The 24,668-nt window shown below is 54.7% G+C and overlaps 1 protein-coding gene across 3 annotated transcripts in view; it reads left to right on the forward strand.

The window, feature by feature from the left end:
- CRTAC1 (cartilage acidic protein 1) overlaps positions 1-24,668 on the forward strand; it is a 148,492-nt gene that overhangs the window by 89,890 nt on the left and 33,934 nt on the right. For all 3 annotated transcript variants that reach the window (XM_081823685.1, XM_081823686.1, XM_081823688.1), the window contains exons 4-7: positions 5,791-5,927; positions 10,958-11,114; positions 19,801-19,935; positions 23,239-23,384. In XM_081823685.1, coding sequence (XP_081679811.1) covers positions 5,791-5,927; positions 10,958-11,114; positions 19,801-19,935; positions 23,239-23,384 — 575 coding nt within the window. The remainder of the gene's footprint in view (positions 1-5,790; positions 5,928-10,957; positions 11,115-19,800; positions 19,936-23,238; positions 23,385-24,668) is intronic.

Genomic DNA, 24,668 nt, shown 5'->3' on the forward strand with positions numbered 1-24,668 from the left:
TGGTGATGAGGATGGTGAGGATAGTGATGGTGGTCATGATGATGGTGATGAGGATGGTGAGGATAGTGATGGTGGTCGTGATGATGGTGGTGAGGATGGTATGATGATGTGATGGTGGTGATGAGGATGATGAAGGTGGTCATGATATGATGGTAGTGATGGTGATAAGGATGGTGGTGATGATGATGATATTGCTTTTATGATTTATTAAACTGATCTTGTGCCAGATATTGTTCTAAGTACTTCACATACATTATAGAATTTAATTCTCACAACAGCCTGATGAATAGGTAGGCATTCTCATGATCCCATTTTACAAATAAGAAAAGGACAAGTTTGTGACTTGCCCCAGATGTTGCTGGCTCCCTCCTTAACCCTGCTGTTTGGCAGTAATCTCTTTGCCTTATGAAGGAGTTTGGAGGCAGAGCCCTCTTCCCTGCCACACACACTTGCTCACTCTTCCCTTTGCCACCCGTACCAGACCATAAGTCTGGTCATCTCCCTGAGGTGGCGCAGGCCATGGGGAAGGAGGCACTCAGGTCAATGATCCTTAGGAAGAGCCCTTTATGACCCAACTCACCCTTCCAGTGGCTCCAAGTTACCCTCTGGCGGCAGAGCTTGGTGTGGAAGGGATGACAGGAGGGTGAATTGAGGGCCATTTGCCTGATTGACACCGCTGCCCTCCGTGAAGAACCTTCCCCTTTTGTCTGATGATTCTTCCATGTCTGCCCCTTCTTTTCCTACATCTGAATGCGGCTGCTCCTGGGACACGTGCTTTCCCCTTCGCACCCACCCCAGCCTCACTGCTCTGCAAGCTGCTATCCTTTGTGGCCAGTGACCTCTTGGACATGTCTTCTCAGCCACTCTGTGACCCTGTCAGATGCAAACGGTGTGAAGCCAAGCTTTTGCTCCCACACCCAGCTGGCCTGATGTCCCTGCTTCAGTCACTGTCCCACTCTGACCCATTACACCCACTCAACTCCCCCTGCCCTTACCACACCCGCCTCCTGCATCCCATGATTCCTCCCACTCCTACTGTCATCACAGAAGTGACCACCTTTTCTCCCTTGCTAGCCCACCCCTCACTCCACTGCCAGGTTAGTCTTCTAGAGACACTGTCTTCCCCAGATCAGAAACCACCAAGGGCCCCTTCTGCCCTCAGTCCTGGAATTAGTGGGTCTCTCCTGCCCTGCATGTTGTTCCCCCTCAACCTCCACAAATTCTCCTCTCTGGGCAAACTATGTAGCCTCTCCATCTGTCTATGTCCCCTGCCTGCCTGGAGCACCACCCCTCCCCTCTGTCTGCCCAAGCCTCAGAGTCAGCACTCAGAAGCATAGGCTTTGAATCTGTCTCCATTACCCACTAGGTCTGTCACCCCAGGCAATTGACTAACCTCTCTGCCCCCTCAATTTCTCCGTCTGTAAAATGGGGCTGCACCACCTCTCAAGGTAGCTGTGGTGTTTAGGCGAGATGGTGGTTATAAAAGAGAGGCTTCGTGTAAAGCCTGGCCATGCTAAGTGCTCTATAAACAGGAGTCATTGTTGTTACTCTGACCCTTCAAGTCCAGGTTCACGTGCCTCCTCCATCATGAAGCCCTCCCTCATCACCGTAGCCTCTTCCATCCTGACTTCTTGACATCTGCAGGACGTATCATCCTGTCCTGCCCCTCAGAGCTCTGTTAGCTGTGGGGTCTTAGGCAGGTCCCTTGTCTCTTGTTCTTCAGGTCCTTCATCTATAAGTTGAGCAGGCAAATAGTCCCCAGGTCGGGGGTTGTGGTGAGGGTTAATGAATGAATGTGTGTGAAATGCCTGGCACATGAATGAAAATATGTGAAGTGTTGCAGAAATGTTAAGTAGTATTTGTTTCACTGTGGTCCCACGGCATCTCCTCTGCCCGTCCCTCTCGTTGGATGGACCTTAAGTGCCCTGAATCAGCGACCCAGACTCCTCCTTCCCGGTGGCCTCCTACTGCACCTGGTACCCACAGGGCATGGCGGGCGCATGAGCCTCACCTACTGGGCCTTCCCACCTGGCTGCCTGGCAGCAACTGGCACTTCTACTGGCCTCTGAGGGCTTCGAGTGTCCTTTACGGCCAAGATGTCAAAGTCAGGATGGGAATGGGAGTCCCGAGACACACCTCTCATAGGGGCCGTGGCCCCTAGAGCCCCCTGCCCCTGCCCGTGAACCCCCTTCTGTTTCTCCTGGGCCTCTGCCCTCTCAGAATCTGCCCCGGGGGGGCTCAGCAGAGCCCCTCTCTCCTGCAGCTAACAGCCTCTCTTCTTCCTGGGCAGCTGCCCCCCCCCACTCGGTGCGGGACCCCAGGGCAGAGTGCAGCTACAAGGAGCCAGAAGGCAGGATTACACGCTTACACGGGCCGGGGGCCAGGGCTGGGTGGTTACCGCCCGAGCCATCGACCAGCACAGGCCGCTGTTTATCTGTCTTCCTGACACACCTAATTACCCAGGTTGCAGCTGCCAGAGCGTTTGCTCTTCTTAAATCACGGGCTCCCGTCTCTCCTCGCCCGGGGCCTCCGGGCCTCTGCCTGCAGAGGGGCTGCCATTGATTTTGCCGTTCCCATTTATGATCTACAAGGCTCTGCATCAGTGTTGCACATTTTACCTTAATTAGTTTATTCTTCTGGGTGTCCCTGGGCAGCTCGGAAGCCAGGAGGTGGAACAGGGGAAGAGGCTAACAGCACATGGCACCCGGACCCATCTGGCCACAAAGCCCAGGGCCTGGCCCAACAGCAGCACCCTAAGACGGCAATTAGCTAAGAACAGTGCTCGTTCCGCAGGGTGCTAGTAGGTGAGCTGCAAAAAGGGGTTCCGTGGCCAGCTGTGTTTGGGACAGGCTGGATTAAAGAAGATTAAGCAGGTAACTTATTGCAGGACTTGTCCAAGTTTTAATAGACTGATGCCTATTGAGAATCTCCCCGGGGCGGGGGTGGGGGGGACGGGTGGAAGGTGTGGTCTTTCCCAAACTCAGATGATCACAAAATCTTTCCTCCAGGCAGCTCACAGAGACCAGGGTTCCATAAAGCACATTCTGGGAAATGTGTATCTTGGGCGAGCAGGAGGAGTTGGAGGTGAAGTGGCGAACAGAGGGGGACAGAGTCCCCCTAGGCCCATGGGCTTCTCTTGTCTCGCTGAGGGGCAGGAACTCCGCGGCATGAGAAATTTCTCCCGCCAAACGCGGAGGGGCCCATCGAGGGCTGCCGAGCCCCAGCTGCCGGCCGCTGCTTTCTCACACCGGCCCACGCGGTGCTGGAAGTTAACCTCCATATTTCGGCGGGGCTAGACTAGCTGGAGGTCGCATCTAAAGGGGCTCTGGTCAGACAGAGGAGGGCAAGGCTTGCTTGCTGTTGGTGGAGGCTGGAAACCCAGAAGCCTGCAGGGCCATCTTCAGAGGTCCCCCAAGCATCAGGAAGTGATGACAAGGCTGCCCTTGCCTCGGGAATAGCCGTGAGCATGGCAGTCGAGGCCCACAGTCCCTTCTCCGCAGTCCTCAAATCCAAAGCCCTCTGAAAGCCTCAGGTGTTTTGTTTTGTTTTTTTAAGTTTGTGGGAAAATGAATTGATAGCAAAACCTGTCCTGAGCTGACGCAAGCTATTTATAGGCTTTATTTATCCCGCTTAGTGTGAATATTCATATATTTTACTGCAGAAATATTAATGTGTTTAATTACAGGGTGCTGCCCCATCCCTCCTGGGGGTGTTATGTAATAAACGGTGTGTGCACTGTGTTACCTTTCTAAAATGTGGAAGAACAAAATCTAAATTTCTAAATATGTCTGGCCCCCAGGGATTGTGCTGCGGTCTGCGGACTGGGGTGGTACGGGGCCTCCATGGGCGGTTCTGACCCTGGGCCGGGGCTTCAGTGCATTTTATCCTGTAATTCCCACAGCCACATGTAAGGGGAGCCAGTAAGACCCCGAGCTAATGGAAGTCGGCACCTGTGCTTCCATCCAGCCCAGGCTCCTCGGTTGCCCCAGTGGGCTTCCCTCGCCGGCCACAGCAGCTCTGTGCTCACCCCAGCTGCAGCTCCTCAGCCCAAGCCTCCACGTACAAACACCGGCAGGCCTCCTGGATCTGCTTCCTGCTCTGCTCATGAAGGGCCTTTCCCTCCCCCGGACGGGCTTCTGTACCTCCGGGAGGGTCAGGCCGGGCAGGAGGGCTCTGTTCCGGTGCCGGCTCCCTGGTATCTGGCGAACATCTCAGAGGCCAACTCCAGACCCCACAGACCACACAGCACTCCCTGTGGGTCCCTGTGGTCTTGGAGGTTTCCACAGGAGGCCACTGAGAGAGCAAAGCCTTTCGTCCTCTCCTGGGCAGAGCCACCTGAGGGATCCTTTATAACTGCCCTCTCCTAACACGCTCCCACTCCCACAATCCTTCTCAGCCACTCATTTCACACACTGACTCTACCAGACCCCTTTACGTTCCCTAAAGGACCTACACGAGTGCCCCATCTGTAACATGGGAATGACCACTTCTGTCTACTACCCACCACCTTGAGGGGGCGCTGTGCTACGCCTTTCGTGCACATCATCTCATGTATTCCTCGCAGTAAACTGGATGCAGCTATTACTGTCGTCGCATTTGCAAATAGGAAAACTGAAGCTCAGAGATGCTAAGCAACTTGCCCAAAGTCAACGACTAGCTCCTAAAAGTAGAATCTGGGTAGAACAGAGACCAGGACTGGGGCTTATTTACTCTAAACCCCAAGGTCTTAACCACTGCCCCATGCTGCTCCCTTCACCCTAAGTGGTGACCTCTGCCCTGGGCCAGCCAGAGAGTCAAGTGCAGGGGTCTGTCCTCAGGGCCACTCGTCCCCCAGCTCACCTTCCCGGCTTCCTACAGCTGCTCCCCTGCTGTCCCCCCTGTGTTTCCGATGCCAGTCCTTGAGAGTAGAACATGATCCCTCCTAAAATATGAATGCGCTGGGGCTCACACGAACAAGAAATAAATTAGGGGTGAGTGGAGAGCTCTGCCTAAGTGGTCTTAGAAGGGTTTGAGCCTCCGGCCACCAGAAGTTCTTTGCACTTCCCCCCAAAAAAGCTTAGGCATGAGCGTGCTCTGGGAGGCCACAGAGCCCCTGCAATTACGTGTGGTACATTGCGTGGTGCCCATATGTGCGACTCTCTGAGCTGGCGGTCCTCAGCCCCCATCCAGTTCTGAAAGGGGTGGAGACTCCTGCCCTCGAGGGCCTCCCAGGGCTGCTCACCCCCTTCACCCCACCTGGATGCCGACCCTACTGCCATCAGGTTCCCCTGGGGGTGGGCGACAGGTCCATCAGAGCTCCACTTCCAGCCCCTTCCTGGATCTGGACTTAGAGCCCCACCCACCAACCAGGACCATTTCTTCTCAGACCCAAATGAGGCCCTGCAATCCTATAGAGAATGTAGGAGGCAGGTCCTGGAGAAAGAGACATTCTGGGTTGAGTTTGGGTGCTGAAATGTTAGCAATCCCCGATCTCCTGTGTGTTGCAGGAGCATGGTGCAGAATGTGAAATCCAGCTGTTGAGGGTCATCTCAGACACACAGTAGCGGTAACACTTCTGTGGTTCCTGAGGCCTGGGCTGGCCATTTTCATAAGCCAATCTATTCTCTCAACTGAAGATACCTGAGCACCCCCCAGACAGAGAGCCTCACCTGCTTGAGTGAGTGCTGTGGGGAGCGCTCCCCTTGCCGCAGATGACATCTCCCTGTGGCCCCGACCACCTGTGGCAGGTGCCCCAAAACATACCTGCACACTGGCCCACCATCCACCAGCCTCCCTTCCTCTTCTCTCCAGGGGTGGCCACGTACACAGACAAGTTGTTCAAGTTCCGCAACAACCGGTGGGAAGACATCCTCAGCGATGAGGTCAACGTGGCCCGTGGTGTGGCCAGCCTCTTTGCCGGGCGCTCCGTGGCCTGTGTGGACAGGACGGTGAGTTCAGGGGTGCACAGGGGGTCTGGGGAGAAGAGGGGGGCACACAGCGATGTGAGAGCCCAGAGGGGAGCCAACAGGCAGATGTGCCCCGACAGAGTGGGGCTGTCCAGGGCAGAGCCCAAAGATGCTCCATCGCGGCAGCTCCCACAGTGCCTTGCACATAGTAGGTGCTAAATACTAACAAGATTCGCAAGGTGAGTTACCATCTACTTTCCCATCCTTTCTCCCTTGAGGCTCTCCCAGCAACCAGCGAGGAAACTGGTCAGGGGCTGTCATCACCGTGTCCATTGGGGAGGAGGGCACCAAGGCCCAGCTTGGGGCAGTGACTTGCCTGAGGACCCAAAATAGATTGGCGATGTGACTAGGACATGACTCAGACTCTTCTAGCTCTAAACCTTGTGCTCATTCATTTAGTCAACCAATATTTATTAAGTGCTTACTATGTGCCAGGCATTGAGCCATAGGGCTCTCCCTGAAAATATTTGTAGAGCGATGAAGGAATGACAAAGAGGTTCGTGAGTGGGTGAGTGGAGGGTGGCCTGAATGTCCAAGTACTCTAGTTAATCAGGAGCTCTGTCACTGCTTTCATGCCTGCTAGCTCCCCCTACCGCACACACGTGCCAACCCCAGCAGGTAGGGAGGAGAGACCAAGGGGGAGGGGCAGGAGTTGTAGCCACCTGCCCTGTGGGGTGGCCCCAGCCCAGGCTTGCGTCCCAGCAGCCCCAGCCGGAGCCAGAGGCCGGCCGTGGAGGTGATTTATCCTTCCTGTCACCTGCTCACCTGCTGCCCCCTCCTTGGCTTTAGAGACAGTCATCAGTAAATCTGGGACCCAGCTGCCGCCTAGCTTCCATTCCGGGGGCAGGGGCAAGGGGCCCTGGCTCATTTCAGGATTGAGATGGCACCAGGGGGATTGGGGATTCAGCGTGAATCTTCACAGCAGGGGCCTCCAGGCCTTGGGAGAAGGCAGGTGCCAGGTATAAATATTTATTTTTTAACAAGCTGGTGCTGAGAAAAGAAGCCAAGCTGGGCTGTGAAGCCACATTTAGCCCTGACCTGAATCTTTGCCACCTGGACTCCTGCCTGGTGGGAGGGAAGGAGGCGACGGTGGCTCTGTGAACGGCCCCAAAGAGTGAGAAGGGTCTGGGTGGGGGGGCAGGCCAGGCCACCCTGGGAGCCTCCTGCTTCCTGCCTCGCTCCTGCTGAACCAAGGCTTCCCACACTTGGCCAAGGTGGGAATCATCTCTGAGCTGGTGGCAGGGGCCTGAAGGTTAATCACAAAGAGATGCACTCTTTGTCCTAACAAGGTCACCTGCACGCCCATGCGTCTAACCACAGGACAAAGGCACGGTGTGAAATGCAAAAAAAAAAAAAAAAAGCTTTGGCACGCGGCACCGTAGGCAGGCACTTAGCAGCTTGCTCAGCCCCAGCCTCAGGGAACTAGAAACCACCACCAGGAGAGGGGCTGCTTTCTGTGTCCAGCCACCACCACCCCGGCAATCCCTGGGGCCTGAGAACTGTGGAGGGGAGGAGTAGGGCCAGGTCACGGCCACTCTGGAAACTGGGGGATAGGAATGCAGCGTAGTGGAGGAAACACAAAAGCAATCTTACCAATAATGACAGCTAACCGTAATGAGCTAGCAACACGCCAAGCCCTGCACTCAGTGGTTTATACACATTGTCTTACTGAATCTTCACAATAGGCTTAGGAGGTACCTGCTGTCATTATCCCCATTTTACAGATATGGAAACTAAGGCTTTCAGCAATTAAGCAAGTTGACCTTGGTTACGTAGTTAAATGGCAGGCAAAGCCAGGAATTGAGCCCTGCCTTTCCGAGAACCCGTCAGATGCCTTTCTATCCCACGGCTAGCCTGCCCCTGGGTGAAGCGGTATCAGTCACAAATTTCTAACCACAGGTTCTGTTACAGTGTTCACCCTACTCCTTCCTCAGCCCCACAGCTCCCACCTGGCGCCTTTTAGTTGACCTGTTCCCAAAGTGTGGTCTCCGGACCAGCAGCACTGTCGGAAATGCAGATTCTTAGGCCCGACCCCCACTCCACCCTCCAGACCCACTGAGTCTGAACCCACGGGGCGGGGGAGGGGGGCAGAAGTCTGGGTTTGAGCTCACCCTGCAGGTGACTCTGGCGCAGGCCGCAGTTGGAGAGCCGTCTCGCAGGTAAAGGTCTCAAACCGCAACGCCCCTCCCCTCCGCCGCGTGCCCTCCCCGTCCTCTCCCCAGCGGCCCTCATCCCCTCTTGGCCCCAAGCCGGGCACACTTGCTCGCCCTTTGTCTGCAGCCGCCTCATCACTCACCTACTTTTCTGGATCCAGCTCAAAGCCGATCTCTTACAAGGAGCGTTCCCTGATCGATAATGATTAGGCCTCATGTTTATATAGCATTTTTATCTTTTGGAGACCTTTCACGTGTGTTGTCTCATTTCATCTTCTCAACCACCCTGCCAGGAAGCAGGGGGAATATGATTCTCATTTAACACATGAGAAGATGCAGCCTAAGGGGGTGAAGAACCTGCCCAAGGACAAAGCCACGTAGGGGCAGAACCTGGACTGGGCCCAGCCTAGTATCCCTAAACCAGTGGGCTCTCCAGGTGTGGTTCCTGGCTCAGCAGCATCAGCTTCACCTGGCACCTTGTTCACTCCAGAGCTCCCAAATCAGAAACTCCGGGGATGAGCCCCAGCATTTGCGGTTGAACAGTGCTCCGGGTGTTTCTGATGTAGGCTGACGGGGGAGCCCACTGCCCTGGGGAGCCTCTCCCCAGGCTCATCTCCACAACCACCTCACCATCCCAGAGTGACTATAGTCAAGGCCACATGGCGAATTTCCGAAGTCCTCTGCAATCGTAAACACATCTCTATTTGTCAACTTTTATCATCCCCATACAATGAAGAAAGGAACTAGGTATAATGGAATTTTATAAACATCCTAATTTCCAGCAGAGTGCCTTTCAGTTCATTTGGGCTTAATTGCCCATTTGTTGCGGGGATTGCTAACAGCTGGTAGGGTCAGGCGTGGGCACAGGGATGGCGCACTTTCCCCTCTGGCCCCACTCATTCAGTCTTCGTGCGATCATTCCACACACACATGCCGAGCTCCTGCCATGGGCAGGCGTTGCTCAGAGTTCTCCCCCAGTCACAACGCCGTGCTCTAAAGCCCTGCATCTCGAACTTCGGTTTTGCGTGGGGATCACATGGGGGTCTTGCGAAAATGCAGATTCTGATTCAGCAGGTCTGGCGGAGGGGACAGGGTCACTGAGAGTCTGCATATCTAACCTGCTCCCAGGTGATGCCAGTGCTGCTGACCAAGTAACAAGATTCGGAAAGCATAGTCTCCCAGGTGGCAGGATGGAGCCTCAGATAACCGAAACAGAGGGGGCGTGGACATCTGTAGGGAGTATCCTTGCCTCCTTCTCCAGCTCCAGCCCCTGACACGCCCTGCCTTGCATTTTCTATTCCTGCAACGCTGAACGAACTGCCTGTGGTTTCCCTACATACATCATTCTCTGTATCATCTCTGCCTGGAAGGTTCTTTCCTCTACACTTCACCTGGCTGAGACTCTTCTTAGAAAACCTTTTCTGAACTCCCCCTGGTTCAGTGCTCCTTCCTCGGGGAGCCCCTCTTCTGTACAGGAAATGCTGTACATATTCTCTCTCTCTCTTTTAAAAAATGTTCATTCTAGTAGAGTTCACATTCTTTTAAATTTTATTTCCAGGATCATTAACTTACATATTCTCTTAATCATATATATATATAACTATTATTGTTGCCATGTCTGCATCCCCTCAGGAGACCGTAAGCTCCTTCGTTGGCCTCACCCACCAGTCAGACCCAAGTAGTTCTTCGTCAGCTCCCCCAAAGAAAATGTTCCCATGGAAGGGATAAAGCCAGTGACTGGTGAGGTGGGATGGGGGTTCCGCTTATGGAGCCGTTGGGGAAGAAATGGAAGCCAGCCAAGCAGGCTGAAGGCTGAGAAGAGAGGGTTGCCAGGAACTCAGCTGTTTCTCTCGGGTTGTTTTGCGTTTCTAGCTTGCCTTTAAACGAGAGTATAAGCAACTGGAGAACGAAGACCTTGTCTTAGGGACATTTATAGCAGAGCACGTTGCAGGTAGTTGGAACTCAAGAAATATCTACTATCTGTTTAATTGGAGGGAAATGAAAAGGATGAGAGGAAAGATGGAAAACTGTTCAAATGTAGAAAACAGGTGGCTCTCTGGGGAGAAAGGAAGCATCCACTGAAGAAATGACACGGTTCTAATAACAGGCAGAAAAGAACCGTTCATCAGCGGGGTTTCGGACTAGAGCAGACAACGACGATAGCAACGAGGAGCTGGTGCCCAGGGCTTCTCTTGGATGCAAAGGAAAAAAAATATTTGAGACAGTGATACAAAGGCAGAAGCAATATACTATCTCTTTCTGGTAACATGGGAAAACAGAGGGAATGGAAGGAGGACCCCTGCCATATCCGAGCTTCCTGTGCCACCAAAATCGTGGAATGGGGGAATCCAGGGTGGGAGGTGGGGAGAGAGAGATGACTCTGGAATTTGCTTGTCATCTTGGCTGGGGTGAGCTTGAATGGGAGAGAGAGAGAGAGACTGAGAATAATGGGAATTGGTAGATCAATCAATCAGCAAATATTTATTGAGCAGCTACCCTGGCTGGCAGCTGGAGAGAGCTCAGCTGGAGAGAGGCACATTAGAAAATTGTCTATAAAAAGGTGGTTGTGTGGGAGAGGGAGGGATGTGTTCTTCTGGAACAGGATAGAAGGAGAAGCAGGGCTGCTTCGTTGTAGGACTCTGAGGGGCACGGGGTGGGGGGGGTGCCTCGGGGAAAAGCGCTTCTGGAGTTGGGCCGTGCCCAGCATGCAAGGCCCTGCACACCAGACCCAGGGAGAGGAACCTGACCCACGGAAGACCTATGGTCCTACACGAGGAGGGGGAGAGCCACTTTCTGGGAAGGAGACCACGACGAGTGCAGAGGGGCCTGCTCACCCACCCTCCTTCCCTTCCTCCTCAGGGCTCCGGACGCTACTCTATCTATATCGCCAATTATGCCTACGGTAACGTGGGCCCTGATGCCCTCATTGAAATGGACCCCGAGGCCAGTGACCTCTCCCAGGGCATTCTGGCTCTCAGAGATGTGGCTGCTGAGGCTGGGGTCAGCAAATACACAGGTAGGCAGAGTGACGCGGGGTGGCAGGCTGGGGTGCTGTGGGTTGGAAGGGCGGGAGGCCTGGGGCTGGGGGCTGGGCCCTGGGCCCTACAAGGCTGCATCTGGTTCATCAGAGACCACAGGAGAGGGTGGGCTTGTGTCCCTGGGGAAGGGAGGATGAAGGCTTTATTCCATCCCATCACCCAGAGGCAGCTTCTCCAACACTTGTCTCTCCAGGGGTTGGTGGGCTATCTGGCAGGCGTGGGCTTTGGGGGACCCCACGGGGGATGTGGGACATAGGATGAGAACACTGTAACATCATCCACTCCCTGGAACCTCTTGCCCCATTCCCTGCTGTAACCCAAACGATGGGTGAACAGGTTCTGTAGGAGAAAACTGACAAATCACAAAGGCCAAGAGTTAAAGCGTTCTTTATTGCCAAACAGCAGATGAAATTATTTACTTATACATAAGCGGCCAGGAATTGAGTGCTAAATCCCTAAGCTTCAGCTGGGTCCCGTCTCGGATAACTGAGCTCAAAGAATTGTGTTCTTGTTCCAAAACCTCTCCAGCCCCTTTTTTTGAAGACATGCTCCCCCCCACACCTCTCTGGATGGGGGACCTATTGTCAGAGTCTCTGACAGGGAGATCTTTCTAGGGAAGGCTGTTTTTCTAATTCTAGCACGGCTGCTGACTAAACTCTGATAATCTGCCAATAGACTGCTGATGGCAGAGCAATCCAGTTCCTGTTTGGGGTGCCAAAAATCAGGAAGCCGGAGCTATGCACAACAATGTCTCACATGAACTTCGGCCTCCCTCACCCTGATCCTCTCATATAGACATAGAGATCCTCTTGCTGGTTGACCTTCCCGATAATATCCATCCCAACTTGCACTACAGACTTCCAAAAGGGAAGCCCACCCAAATCCAAATCCTGGGGCTCCGAAGGATGCTTGATGGGGGTCATTTGGGCCATTGCCCTGCCTCCATACACCTGGGGGGTAGCACACTCTCAAAGCCCTACCTAGAAAGGGTTGTTGCAGCCTCTCCTGAGTTTATGATGCCTTTCTCTAGCAACTTTCCACCTCGGCGAAACAGGGAGATGGATGTTGACCTGTCTGACAAAGTTTGTGGGAACAAACGGCTAGACAGTAAAATAGTTTGCACAGCTCCAGCCCCATCAAAGTGCTCAAGAGCCCCACACGTGAACGTGCAGCCTTTCTGGCTGAGTGTCAGTAATAAACCAGGCTTTCCTGGGAAAAGGAATAAACATGCAGGAGCTTCAGCCTAGATTTGTACAGTCAATTTTTCTGAATAGTTCCCAGTTCTGTGCATTGGGCTGGCCTGGCAATTAAGTGCCTTGATCTGCAGGAGAAGGAGTGTGGGCTGGGGAGATGAAGCACTTGAAAATGATGAGCTGGAGGGAGGTGAGGTCTGGGAGAGAGGCTTCTACACAGAATAAAAGAATTCAGGAGGTTGCGGCTGGGTCCGAGCATGAAGGGGACATTGTTCACGCTGGCTGGGTTGGTGCATGGGCTAGCAGGAAACCAGGAGGGGGCAGGAGGGGACCAAGAGGAGACAGCTGAGGAGGACGGATGGGGATGGGAGTAGTAGCCAACTGCGCCAGGCTGTGCTGGAAGGACCGGGAAGCTCAGGGAAGGGCCAGCAGTTTCTGCGGAGCATGCAGGAGGGCCGGGGCAGCTGGTATGTCCAGAGGACACGGGAGAGCAGCTCTGCAGACTTCCAAAAGCCATTTGGCTGACAAGAACTTATCTGGCCCACCAAGTTACTATTGTGTCTGCCCGTCTTCCCCAGCCCACCCTTTCCTTGCCCGCCAAGCCCCTCAACTCTACCCTGCGGCCCCCGTTGTCACTTCATTAATGACACACGGACATCTGGCTAGAAAACTAGCCCAAAGCACCCCCCCGACGCCCCAGGGACAGACCCCAAATGGAAGGGCCGCCACTGGAGCCCGGCCTGATTGCTGAGTCTCTGGCACATGGGGCCTGGAGAAGGAGAGGGAAGCAGGCAGTGATGAGCAGGGGCCTGAGCAGGCCCTGGGGGGAAGCCAGCCATGACCAGATGTGCCGTCAGGGAGCCAGAGGTCCCTAGAGCCCAGCCACACAACACCCAGCTGCTGGACAGACCTTGGAGAACCTCTTGTTTTCCAAAAGAACAAACCGAAGTCCAGAGAGAAGGGGCTTGCCCAAGGTCACAGAGAAGGTTTGTCGAGAAACTAGCACCCAGAGCCCTGACCCCCGAAGCTTAACCGGCCACAACCCGCTGACCTTTCTGATGACCTCCAGTTTGAGCATCCCAGCTCCAGCCTGCAAAACAGGAGGGGCTGGTGAAGGAGGAAGGCCCTGCACCCACCAGGATGCAGTCCCAGGGATTGGCACTCAGGGGCTTGATTTTGACCCCCAGTTTTCGTGGCCCGAGCAGCTGCTTGGCCTAGGCTGTGCCGGGCAGCAGGGGGAGGCCCAGGCAAGCTGCCGGCAGGCGGGCCAAAGGCGCTGCCGGCTCTCCCGAGGGGGAGGGGAGGCCTTCTCTCCGGACTCGAGCGGGTCCACGGGCGGCCGCCGCTCCGCTAGGTCACAGTGCCATCTAGCGGCCAGCATGCCCACTCTCAGGGGACCGGAGGGCTGCGGGCTGACAGAGGGGCTCCTGCTGAGTTGAGGGAGGCAAGCCCACTCCCCCATGGTTCCTGGTTCAAGGAGAATCCCAAGCCCTGACTTTCCCAGATGCCTGCAGCCCTTCAGAGCCTGGACGGTGCAAGGAATCCTGAGAATCAGTTGTCCATGTGGCCGAGGGCCTGGCATGGAACCCAAGGAGAGGGAAGGTAAGGACCAAGAAGTCTGCACTGGCCTCTGCAGCCCTGGGTGACCTTGGGCACCTCCCCCAGCCTCTCTGAGCACCTTGAACTCGTGGTCTCAACTACTGTCTTGCAGAGCTGCTGAGAGGACAGGATCAGTGCTGGTGCAGATCCTGCCTCAGCCACCTCTCCTGTCCAGGCAGTGATTAGCAATTTATTAACCTCATGGGCCTCAGTTTTCTCGCCTGCAGTGGGAGCATGAGAGTGAAAGGAGGTATAGGACATGCCTGGCACAGGCCCGGCTCAGGGATGCGACCCTCGGAGTATAGGAGACAGAGACACCCTCCTCATCTGAGGTGCCCAGGGGGATGCCAGGGCCGTCGGCTGGGCATTTCCCGGGTGCTGGGTACAGGAGGAAGCACAGAGCAGGCCCAGCTAGCCCTGCCCTGGAGGCGGTCTCCGTGGGTCCCCCTGCCCACCCTCCAGCCCTGGGTATAGTCACAGGCGTCTTCACGCCCCTCTTCACTGGAATCCGTTGGTTTTCCCTCTTCACCCTGCCTCCCCACCCCCGCCGGCCTCTACCCCGTCCCCAGGAGCTCTGCATTTCAGAAAGCCTCACCTTTTGAGGGAGCATCTGTCTGGGTTGCAAGGTGGTGATTAAAGAAATTTGGAAAGAAAATGAAGGTGGATTTATGATACAGGGTGGGGATTTTTGCTGTTGGCTGGGAGCAGTGTAGAACAAAGCGGAGGGCAGATCTGATTTATAGGAAGTCATTATTGGAGGAGAAGGAGAAGCCTAACACCCAGCTGAGGCCTTCTGGCGGCTCCCCATCAGCCCACTCCAGAGAGGTGACCGTGGGCAGCAGAGTGGGGGCCACGGAGCCCCCCAGGCTGGCAGGTGGCCACTGCCTTGCAGCAGGAGCACAGCGGATGTGACAAGCAGAGCTAGAGTGACAGGCTCTCCACCAGGGCCCGGGACCCTCAGGGAGTGCAGCCACAGGCCTGCCAGGGTCCCCAATGCCCCAGGACATGTGCGGTGTCAATGCACTGGATGATTGACAAGAAAAGACAATTTTTTTTTCTTTCACAACAAACACAAATACTCTTATAATAGAAATGTGATCTTGGTGCAGTTTCTTCTGCTAAAATAAGAGATTTTAAAGAAAGATCAAGCCTGTGGCTGGCCACTCCGGGCCTTACCAGGAGTCCAGCTCCCTCTCCTGCTGAGAGGCAGCTTGTGTAGGAGGGCTTGAGAGCACGCTGGGGGGGGGCTTTCACAGGCTCTGGGGTCACTCAGATGTGGGTTTGAACTGCGATCCGCAGCCTGCTGGCTGCAATCGTACCTCCTTGAGCCTCAATTTCCTCACCTGGAAACTGGTGCAGTGGGATGAGACGCGAACGACACCTAGGACAGGGGACTGGAAAACAGGTGGCCAGAGGAGCCAGTCCTGCTACCCCTTTCCCTGCCCGCTCTCCTCAAAGAGCTTCTTCAGACCCCTGCCCGTTCTCCCGCCCCCCGCCCCCTCAGCGTCCTACAGGGAGGGGGCTGCAAGCATTGAGGGAGGAGTGGAATGTCCGTGTCTAATACCCTCCACCCCGTGCGCTCGGAACCCTACTGGGTACCTGGACGGCTCACAGAGGGCTTGTGAGTAGCAGCACCAGCACCAACGCAGTGTTATTCTATGTTTGAATGATCGGGAAATTTAGGCTGAAAGACCCTGTTACCATCCTGCCCTGACCCTCACTCCCTGTTCTCTCACACACACACACACACACACACACTGCCCATTCCTCCACCCCTATGTTTTCCAGCATCTTTGCTATCCTTCTACAATTTCTTGGATGCTCTTGGCAGCCTGTGGGCCTTGGCATCCACAAGAATTGTATTCTATTGAGGTCTCAGTAGATTAATCCCACGGGTCCAGAGTCTTGGGCCAAAGGGCCTCACAAAGCCTCTACTGGTGTGGGCTCCAGAAGGACCCGGGATTCTACTCCCAGCCACACTTATCCCAAGTTTCAGCCTGGAGGATGCACTGGAAGAGTGGGAAGGAGCCTTGGAGATCTCATTCCCCTCCCCAGTTTATGGGGAGGGTGACCAGGGCCTGGAGAGCACACAGCTCAAGTTCCTGGAACAGGAGCAGGTGCAGAGGCCAAGCAAGGACCTAGAGGATTTTCCTTAGCATGGCAAATACCCCTGCCTCATCGTGCCTGGGTCCGGCCCACAACAGCAAGCCCCCCTTATTCCACGCAGCCTCGCTTTCCCATCATCACCCCACCACCTCCGGCTCCCAGATACAATCTGGCCTGTCGGCAGACCACCCCAAGACTGCCTGCATGCAATCTGAGAAATGGATTGCCTATACCCAAACTGCACTTGAGTCTGCATCGCCAGGATGCAGGATTACAGAGGTTTAGGGGTGCAGTGCTTGAGGGTAAATGAGGCTACCCCGTGGGTCTCAGGACCACGGGGCAGATAATCAGAGGGGGTGCCCGAATGTGGTGGGAGGACGAAGGGCATTGGGGAGGCGTTTTCCCCTGCAACTCTAGCTCTCCCACCCAGCTTCGTGGGCAGAGTGAGAAGCCTTCAGGAGGGGTTGGGTAGGGCGTGGCATTTGCACCCAACAGCAGAACAAAGAGGCCTTAGAAGCCTGAAAGTGCTGGGGAAATAAGGGGATTTTATTCACCTAGCAGGTGGGAAATTGTCCCAGCTAATGATGATGTGGCACCTGACATTTTCCAAAGTACCTTCCGAAAACCAGCTCACTTAATATTTATGACAGCCTGAGAAGAAGCTATTTACTATCAGCCTCACGTTAGCGGTGAGAAAACAGATACCCAGAAGGGTTCGGTGATGTGCCCAAGGTCACACGCACACTTTCCAGGGCTGCGTCTCCAGCCCCAGCTGGGGAGCTGCTTGTCCCCAAGAGGATGTGCCCACCTCACATACAGAAGAAGTAATTGATGTAAAGTAGAACTTAACTCACTATTGGGACATCATCCTCCAAGGCAGAAATAAAGTTGTTCCTAATGGCTCCTGGGGTGGCCCCGGAAGATGTGCGCTAAACCTCAGGAGGGAGAAGAGTTGGGAGAGGGGAGAATGTCCAGGTCGAAGATACTGAATCAGGAACCTCTCTCGTGGACCACACAGGATGGATGGATTTTATTGGTTTGGAGAAGATTTACATGATCCACCTGGGAGTAGAGTTTCCTCCGCAGCTCAGCAAGGGGTGCAGACACCCGGCCGCCCCTGCCTCAGACCCGAGTTCGGCTCTCCATCCTGAGGCTGCTGGGGCCAGTGCCCAAGAGGCTGGCTCCCTGTCAACTCACCTGCTCCCCAACTGTGCGGCGAGCTTGCCAAGAAGGAGTTGTGGGTAACATCTCTGTTATGGTCCGGTCGCCATGGCAATAAATTGTCACTAATTAGTAGTGTGGTTACCATGGCAATTTTCTAATAATTACAGGTTACAAATGGTACAAGGCTTCAACCCAACCCAATTAGTTAATTAGAAAGATTTAGAAATTTGTCCAAGAGGGAAATAACCTGCTTTGTAGAAAATGAAGAGAATGTGTCACAGCTTGAGAGCCAGAAGCAGAGAGGAAATTGGAGGACACTAGAGTGGGGAGGATGGACGGAGTTGCATGGTGGCAAGTCCCAGAGCCCCACCTGGCATTTCCGGGGGCCCGGGCAAGGCCCGGGGTTTCTCACTGAAGCCTGGCCCTGGGCTGGAATCTGGCAGGACGGGGGCAGGGCCAGCTGCCCGCTCTGGGGCTCCTCTCTGAATGTGCAGACGTGGTTCCCAGGTTACAGCCCAGCAGCCCTCCCCACTGGCCTTAAGAAAGGCGTCCGAAAGCCTCCCCGCCCCGCACTCTGGCTCTCCTAATGAAAAACGCACGCCACATCTTAGATGATGCTCCCCAGGAGCCCTGTGGATTTGGTGACTCCATTTTCAAGAGGCTTGGGCTCTCCTGGAGAGCTAATTAGATTACCTGGGAGGAATATGAGAGGCACAGGGCCCAGAGTGTGTTCATTTGGAGCTCAACCATGAGAGTGAGGAGAGTGGCAACGCCATTGGACCCATCCCCTCCTCCTGGGCCCCAACACCGGACCTGTTGGGCAGGCTGCAGTGCACATGTGAGAAAGGCCCCATGATTTCCTCCAGGGACGTCTCTCAGAGGGCAGGAGGAGTCCGCTGACCAAGAGAACCTCCATCCGGCATTAGCACAGTTTATGGAAACCTCTTCCCCATCCAGAGCCAGGCAGGCAGGCAGGTGGGGGGAGGGCAGGGGGGAGGTCTGGCCCAACATCTCTCAGGTCTGCCTGAGCTCTCGCTTATTTAACAAATAACAACACTAAGTTGTTCTGAATTCTCTGATCACTATTCTTATTGTACTGAATAGCCCGTTAGAGCCTCACCTTTCAAACTTGACTGTGTACGTAGCCACCCAGGGGTCCTGCTAGAATGCAGGTCCTGACTGGTGGGGGGGTGGGGGGGGCGGGGGCTGAGATTCTGCCTTTCTAACAAGGCGGCACCTTTGCGGCGAGCCCGTGGACCTCACTCTGAGTAACAAGGTGGTAGGATTCACAAAGCCCTTTCACGTGTCTCACTTCATGTGATCCTCATAAAAATCCTAAAATAGAAAAGGCAGGTCATGCTACCCTCATTTTACAGAGGAGGACGCTGAGGCTCAAAGGGTACCATAAATTGTCCCAGGTCACAGAGCTTGTAAACAGCCGCTCTGGGACTAGAATCCACATCCCCGTCCTGGCCAGGTTGTCTTCTGCCCAGTATTCCCAGTGACTGGGGCTTCCGGGCTTGATTTGAAACCCAGTCGTTGGGGCTGTTTGTTCAAGATGTCTTCATATTGGACTTGTTGACACGGGTAGCTCAAATTTGATCTTGGAGACATCAAACCCTAATGTCGAGCTGGCTTGATTTCTTTCTTTTTTAAAAAGTATGCAGTTATTGGATTTTTTTCCTTTCCAACTACAGAAGCAATTCTGTTGCAACAAGCCAAAAACACAAAGACGTTCCCAAAAAAGGCGAACTCCCGTCTCTCCTTCCCTCCCCAGATCCCACCCCATCTGGTAGCCGGGGTTAACAACACAGGGCGTGGCCTTTCCCACTTTCCCCCAAACTCAACGACAAGTTTGCACAAACACATCCAGAAATATCATGTATTTTTCTTTTTTTTTTTTTAATAAAACTAAGATGACACCATACCATTACTTGGTGAATTGTATTTTCATTTAACAGTATGTCGTGGGCACCCCTGCAAGTCAATACGTACGGATCTACACAGTCTTTTCAGCAGCTACAGAACGGTCCGTCCAATGGGTGCAGCACAGCCCATTCAACCAGTCGTTGTTGATGGACTTATAGGCTGTTCCCAGTTGCTTTACTATGTCAAGCAAACCCAAGAAAGCAGCCTGTAGCCTTAGCCGGAACCCAGTCCTCCATGTTCTTAGGACAGGAGCACACCCAGTGTCTTGACTCCGGGTGGGGGTGGGGGTTGTCAGGAAAATCTGTGACTTGATCAAATGGGTAGATATGGGCTGGGGATCGTTGTGAGTCAGCCTCCGAAGGGAAGGAAAGGATCTGTAGGGTGGCCTCTGTGTTCTATAGGTCATGGGATCATGGCTTGGGCACAAAGTGACTCTGTCTTGCCCCTCCCTTGCCTCATCATTGGTGTGGTCATCCTCCACACAAGTTTACAGGACTGTGAGCCCAGATCTGGGCTCAGAGAAGCATCCAGAAGGTTGGAATCTCCCCCGTCCCCAAAGCTCTTCTGAGGAATCACCACAGCGCTTCTCAAAGGCCTCAGAGGTACCCCCGTCCTCCTCGCGGGCCGGAGGCTTTGCTTCTGCCACTCACTGTGGGTCACTGTCCTGTCCTAGGGGGCCGGGGTGTCAGCGTGGGCCCCATCCTCAGCAGCAGTGCCTCAGACATCTTCTGTGACAACGAGAATGGGCCCAACTTCCTCTTCCACAACCAGGGTGATGGCACCTTCGTGGATGCGGCTGCCGGCGCTGGTGAGTGCAGCCACTGTTCCGTGTCCCTCAGCGCCCCAGACCCTCCCGGGCCTCTGGGTGCCCCGCCCCCTCCAGCATGGCCCCACGGGCCTCAGGGAGACTGGGACCGGTAATCACACGCACCATGCAGGGAGACATTCCTCGTCACCTTCAATTCCACAACCCACAAGCCTCAGGCCCCGGGGGCGGCGCTGCTGGGGAAAGGGGGAGCCTCGAACTCCTGACCAGTATGCATTTTCCAGCAACTAGATTTGGCCCACGTTCCTCTGAGTCCTGCTTGAGTCTTCAGCATTAATTTCCCCTCCAAGCTGCCTCTTTCCAGTTCCCCTCCCCACATTCACCTTAATCATTGAATTCAATCCAGTAACCATTTAATGAGCCCCTGCTAAGTGCCAGGTGGTGCTAAGAGCTGGGGATGCTGACCCTAATAAGGCTGTACCACCCTACCCTACCTGACACACATACACACACAGGCATGGACATTCTAGAGTGGAAAACAGATGAATAAACAAGTAGCCAAGTAGGAAAGAGACTAAAATCCACACAAAATAGTACTTCAGGCCCCTAGCTCTGCTCCCCTTCCTCCCTTTGTGCTCATCCCTCATCTGCCTCAGGACCTTTGCACCTGCCATTCTCGCTGCCTAAAAGTGCCTTCTCCCTTTTCTCTATCTGCAGAAATTCTATTTGTCCTTCAACACTCAGCTCTATGAAGTCTTTCTTGCCTCCCTCTGTGCTACCTGGCAGAGATTCGCGCTCTCTCCTCTGCATTCACCCTGCCCTTGCATGTACTTCTCAATCAGGCTTCTACGTCGATAAAATAATCTATGTCTACAAGGACTGGGTGCTGTACTCTTCATTCTTGACACAACACTTGGCACACAGTGGTCACCCAGTAAATTTTGCTGGATGGCAGAAAGGACACCTAATGAAAGTTTGTGGATGTAATCAGTCCGCCCTTCAACCACTTCTCCCCACCCACTTCCTCCCCACCTTGCCAATGAAAGGATTGGTTTCGCCCCTTTCTGGGCAGCATAGAGGCGAGTTCTAGCCTCCAGATGAAGAGGTGAGCGGGGATTAGACAGGGGATCAAAGGTCCTACAAGGTCCGGCTAGTGCTGACAGCTAGCATCAAGTCCCTGAGCGTCTGCCAAACCATCGGCTGTGACTTACAAGTACCTAATCCCCCGCTCACTGCTCAGGAGCGCCCACTCTGAGCACCGCCCCTCCACTCGTAGCCAGTCAACTCCCCCTCATGCCTTGCCCTCTTCTCCTTCCTGGGCAAAGCTAGAGCTGGAGGCCGCTCCCCTGGCCTGTCCTCCCACCTGGCATGCATGCGCACACACGGTCACACACGCACCCCGCCCCCACGGTGCTATATCCTCTGGCAGCAAGTTTTCTCATTGCTGAAAAATCATAAAATGAAGGGGAGGTGGTGGTGGAGAAAACTTAGAGGAATTGATAAGGTGTTAAAGAGATGGGAGCAGAGGTGAGCCAACAAGTTGGAGTGGGAGAAGGTATCTGGCGGGAGGAGAGAGGAAAGGTGCTAGGCCCGTAATTGAAAGTCAGAATGACTGCAGGGGTTTAACAAGACATGTCAAGAGGGCATTCATCACCCAAACAGATGCTGCTGTGAAAGGCAGCCTGGCACCGATTATTCCCGTGAAAGGGAACGAGCTCCTTGTCAAGGTGCCTCGTAGACAGCAGAGAGATGGGCCAGCATCGAAGACCACCGACATTAGGGCTGGGGAGTTTTGTAGAGAATTAATGGGGTATTAATCCTAAAGGTTAGAGGTTTCCCCCGCTCCTTGGCAAAGCCTCTTCTTCAAGCCTAGGGCTCACTGTCTCTTCTCCCTGCACCTCGCACCCATCGTCCAGATCCTTTACTCCCCCAAGAGGGTACTCAGCCTCCAAGTTCTCAGGGGGCCCCACCCCCACCTTCCCCTGGCTCCCACCCCCAGGAGCTCTGTGGTTGCAACTGGCAAGAGCTCTCTGGGCCCTGGACTCTGTGATCCCCCCTCCATTATATTGTCCTATCGCCCACCATCTCTGAGGGCCTGATGACCAACGGCAGTTTGTCCTCCGAAAGAGTCAGCATGGGTGTTGAGAACCAGCATCCACCACCTCTCAACTCCACGCTTGGCCTGATGGAACATACCTGCCTTGGGCAGCGAGGAGGTCAGGCCATCCCTCTGGGCAAAGCCAGCCCCTGTCCTCCCCCAGGATCGGCTCAGTGGGCACTGGCAGATGCAGGGACAGCAGAAGCAGGCGACACTGGACACACAAGCTTCTCTTCCCTGAGCTCCCAAGGCACGCTATGGGTTTCTGTGTTATGATGTGACATTTCCTCTGCTGTCACCAACGTCCCCGGGTGCCTTCTGTCAAATTATTTGTGTCTCTTCATTCATTCAGCAAGTATTTACTGAAAACTACCAGGTCAGATGCTGCGTGAACACGGGTGAACAAGAAGACGGCCCCTGACCTCATGGAGTGTAAGGTCTAGTGGGGAAACCGGACGCTAAGCAAGTAAACCACAAAGGAACATAATGGCCCCTGTGATCAGCACAGTGGAGGGAAAGAATGAGAGGCTGTCAGGACAAATAACAAATAGCTGTGAGGAACTGTTTTCATGGGAGTGGTCAGGGAAGGCTTCCCTGAGGAGGTGACATAGTAGCTAAGAGCAAAAGAAAACCAAGGAGCCAGGTAACCAAGGGCACGGGGAAGAGCATTCCAGGAACAGCAACAAGCTTGAGCAAAGGCCCAGAGGCCAGGAAGAGCAGGGCTCCTTTGAGGAATGACAGGAACACAGGTAGCCAGAGCTTACGAGTAAGGGGGGAAGGGGAGGGGTACCAGATAAGGTGGGCAGGGGCCTTGTGCTCCCCAGGCAGGAATTTGAACTTGACACAACAATACTGGGGAGCCACCGAGAGATTTAAGCATAAGAGTGGTGACCAACTTACTGTACCCCAGTGGCAGTGTTGGGGTGGCTGGAGAGGCCTTTGGTCCTCCAGAATTTCCATGTCTCCGTCCCCTACCCATGCTACCCCCAAAACTGAGTGAAAATCGTGTGCTTGCTGGGCAGATGCAGCTGAAGGCAAGTCTGGTTCCCTTTGCAACCACCTCCTGCCTCCACGGAGAAATTGTGACCCAGCAGCCGCGGCTCCCCAGCTCCCCGTCTGCTCCCGGGGAGGGCAGGGTCGGCACAAGGGTCACCCTCCCTGTCGCTCTCCAAGGAGCTCCAGCAAGGTGAGCATTCGTAGAGCCTGCAGGGGGCGCTGGCCTGAGGGTCCCTGTCTTTCCTCCCCAGGAGTGGACGACCCCCACCAGCACGGGCGAGGTGTTGCCCTGGCTGACTTCAACCGCGATGGCAAAGTGGACATCGTCTATGGCAACTGGAACGGCCCCCACCGGCTCTACCTGCAGATGAGCGCCCATGGGAAGGTCCGCTTTCGGGTAAGAAGGCACCTCTCCCTCCTGCCCCCCCAGCACTGCGAGTGGCCCTGGCATGTCCTGGGGATGCAGCCTCGCCTGCGCCTCCCACCGGGCTGAGAAGGGGCTTGTGGCTCCGCAGAGCCTGGAGGCAGGACAGCCGCAGTGAAGGTAACATCTGGGGGACGAGGATGGACTCCAGCCCGGGCTTCTCTCCTGTCTCTAGTGCCCAAGGCAGAGACAGCCACTGGCAGACGGGGGACAGCAGCTTCCCACGGTGGGCGAGAACAGGGCAGTGAAGGCTCTGGGCTTCATTCCTGGATTGGCAGCGTTTTTCCAGGTGGCTCCTGGAAAACCTGATCTTTTCAAGTTTAAGTTCTGGCTAAGGGTGCAGTGGGGAAGAGAGGGATGGGGGAGGGGGAGGCTACAGAGCTCCCAACAGCTGCCCCCAAGGAAAAATGGCAGGTGGTGGACAAGATGACCTCCAGCCTCTCTCTGTGCCCCCTCCCTGAGCTGTCAGTAGACTGCAGTGCCAAGAATTCTTCAAAGGGGCTGTTGGGTGACAGGAATAGAGGTGCCACCCCCCTGATGAGCTGGAGTTTGGGGCTTTCTCAGGCAGCTCTCATAGGATGGTTGAAACTGATCTCAGCAAGTCTGGATGGTTCTGGAGGTACCTAGGTCTCGCCAAAATCCCCTGCAGCAGTGAGAATTTACCTGTTGCTTGATGGTCCCAGGGGAGTCTCTGGGAACCTTCTGTCTGGGTCACCACCACAAGCTTCCTCCCTTGTAGGCAGCCACCTGGGGAGGCTCAGGCCCAGCTGCTCCCTCCCTTGAGACCCGGGCTCTCTGGGTGAGAAGGAGGCGTGCTCTGAACTCAGGCAGTTGATGCTGGGATCCTGAATGATTTTCATCCTTATTCAGTTTTTTTGTTATTTTTTAAGATTTATTTATTTTAGAGAGAGAGCGCACACGCACACACACGAGTTGGGGGAGGAGCAGGGGGACAGAATCCTCAAGCAGACTCCCTACTGAGCGTGGAGCCAGACGCGGAGCTCAACGTGGGGCTCAATCCTATGATTGAGCCAAAACCAAGAGTCGGACACTCAACCAACTGAGCCACCCAGGCGCCCCCAGCTTTTTGTCCTAACTCAGGTTCTCAACCAGGGGTGATTTTCTCCCCAGGACATTTGACAGTGTCTGGGGACATTCTTGGTTGTCACAAATGGGAGAGGGGTACGACTGGCATCTAGTGGGTAGAGGCCAGGGATGCTGCTAAATGTCCTATAAAGCACAGACAGTCCCCCCAGC

The sequence above is a fragment of the Leptonychotes weddellii genome, chromosome 6 (genome assembly GCF_054177405.1).
Source record: "Leptonychotes weddellii isolate Sample4059 chromosome 6, ASM5417740v2, whole genome shotgun sequence".
Taxonomy (NCBI): Eukaryota; Metazoa; Chordata; class Mammalia; order Carnivora; family Phocidae; genus Leptonychotes; species Leptonychotes weddellii.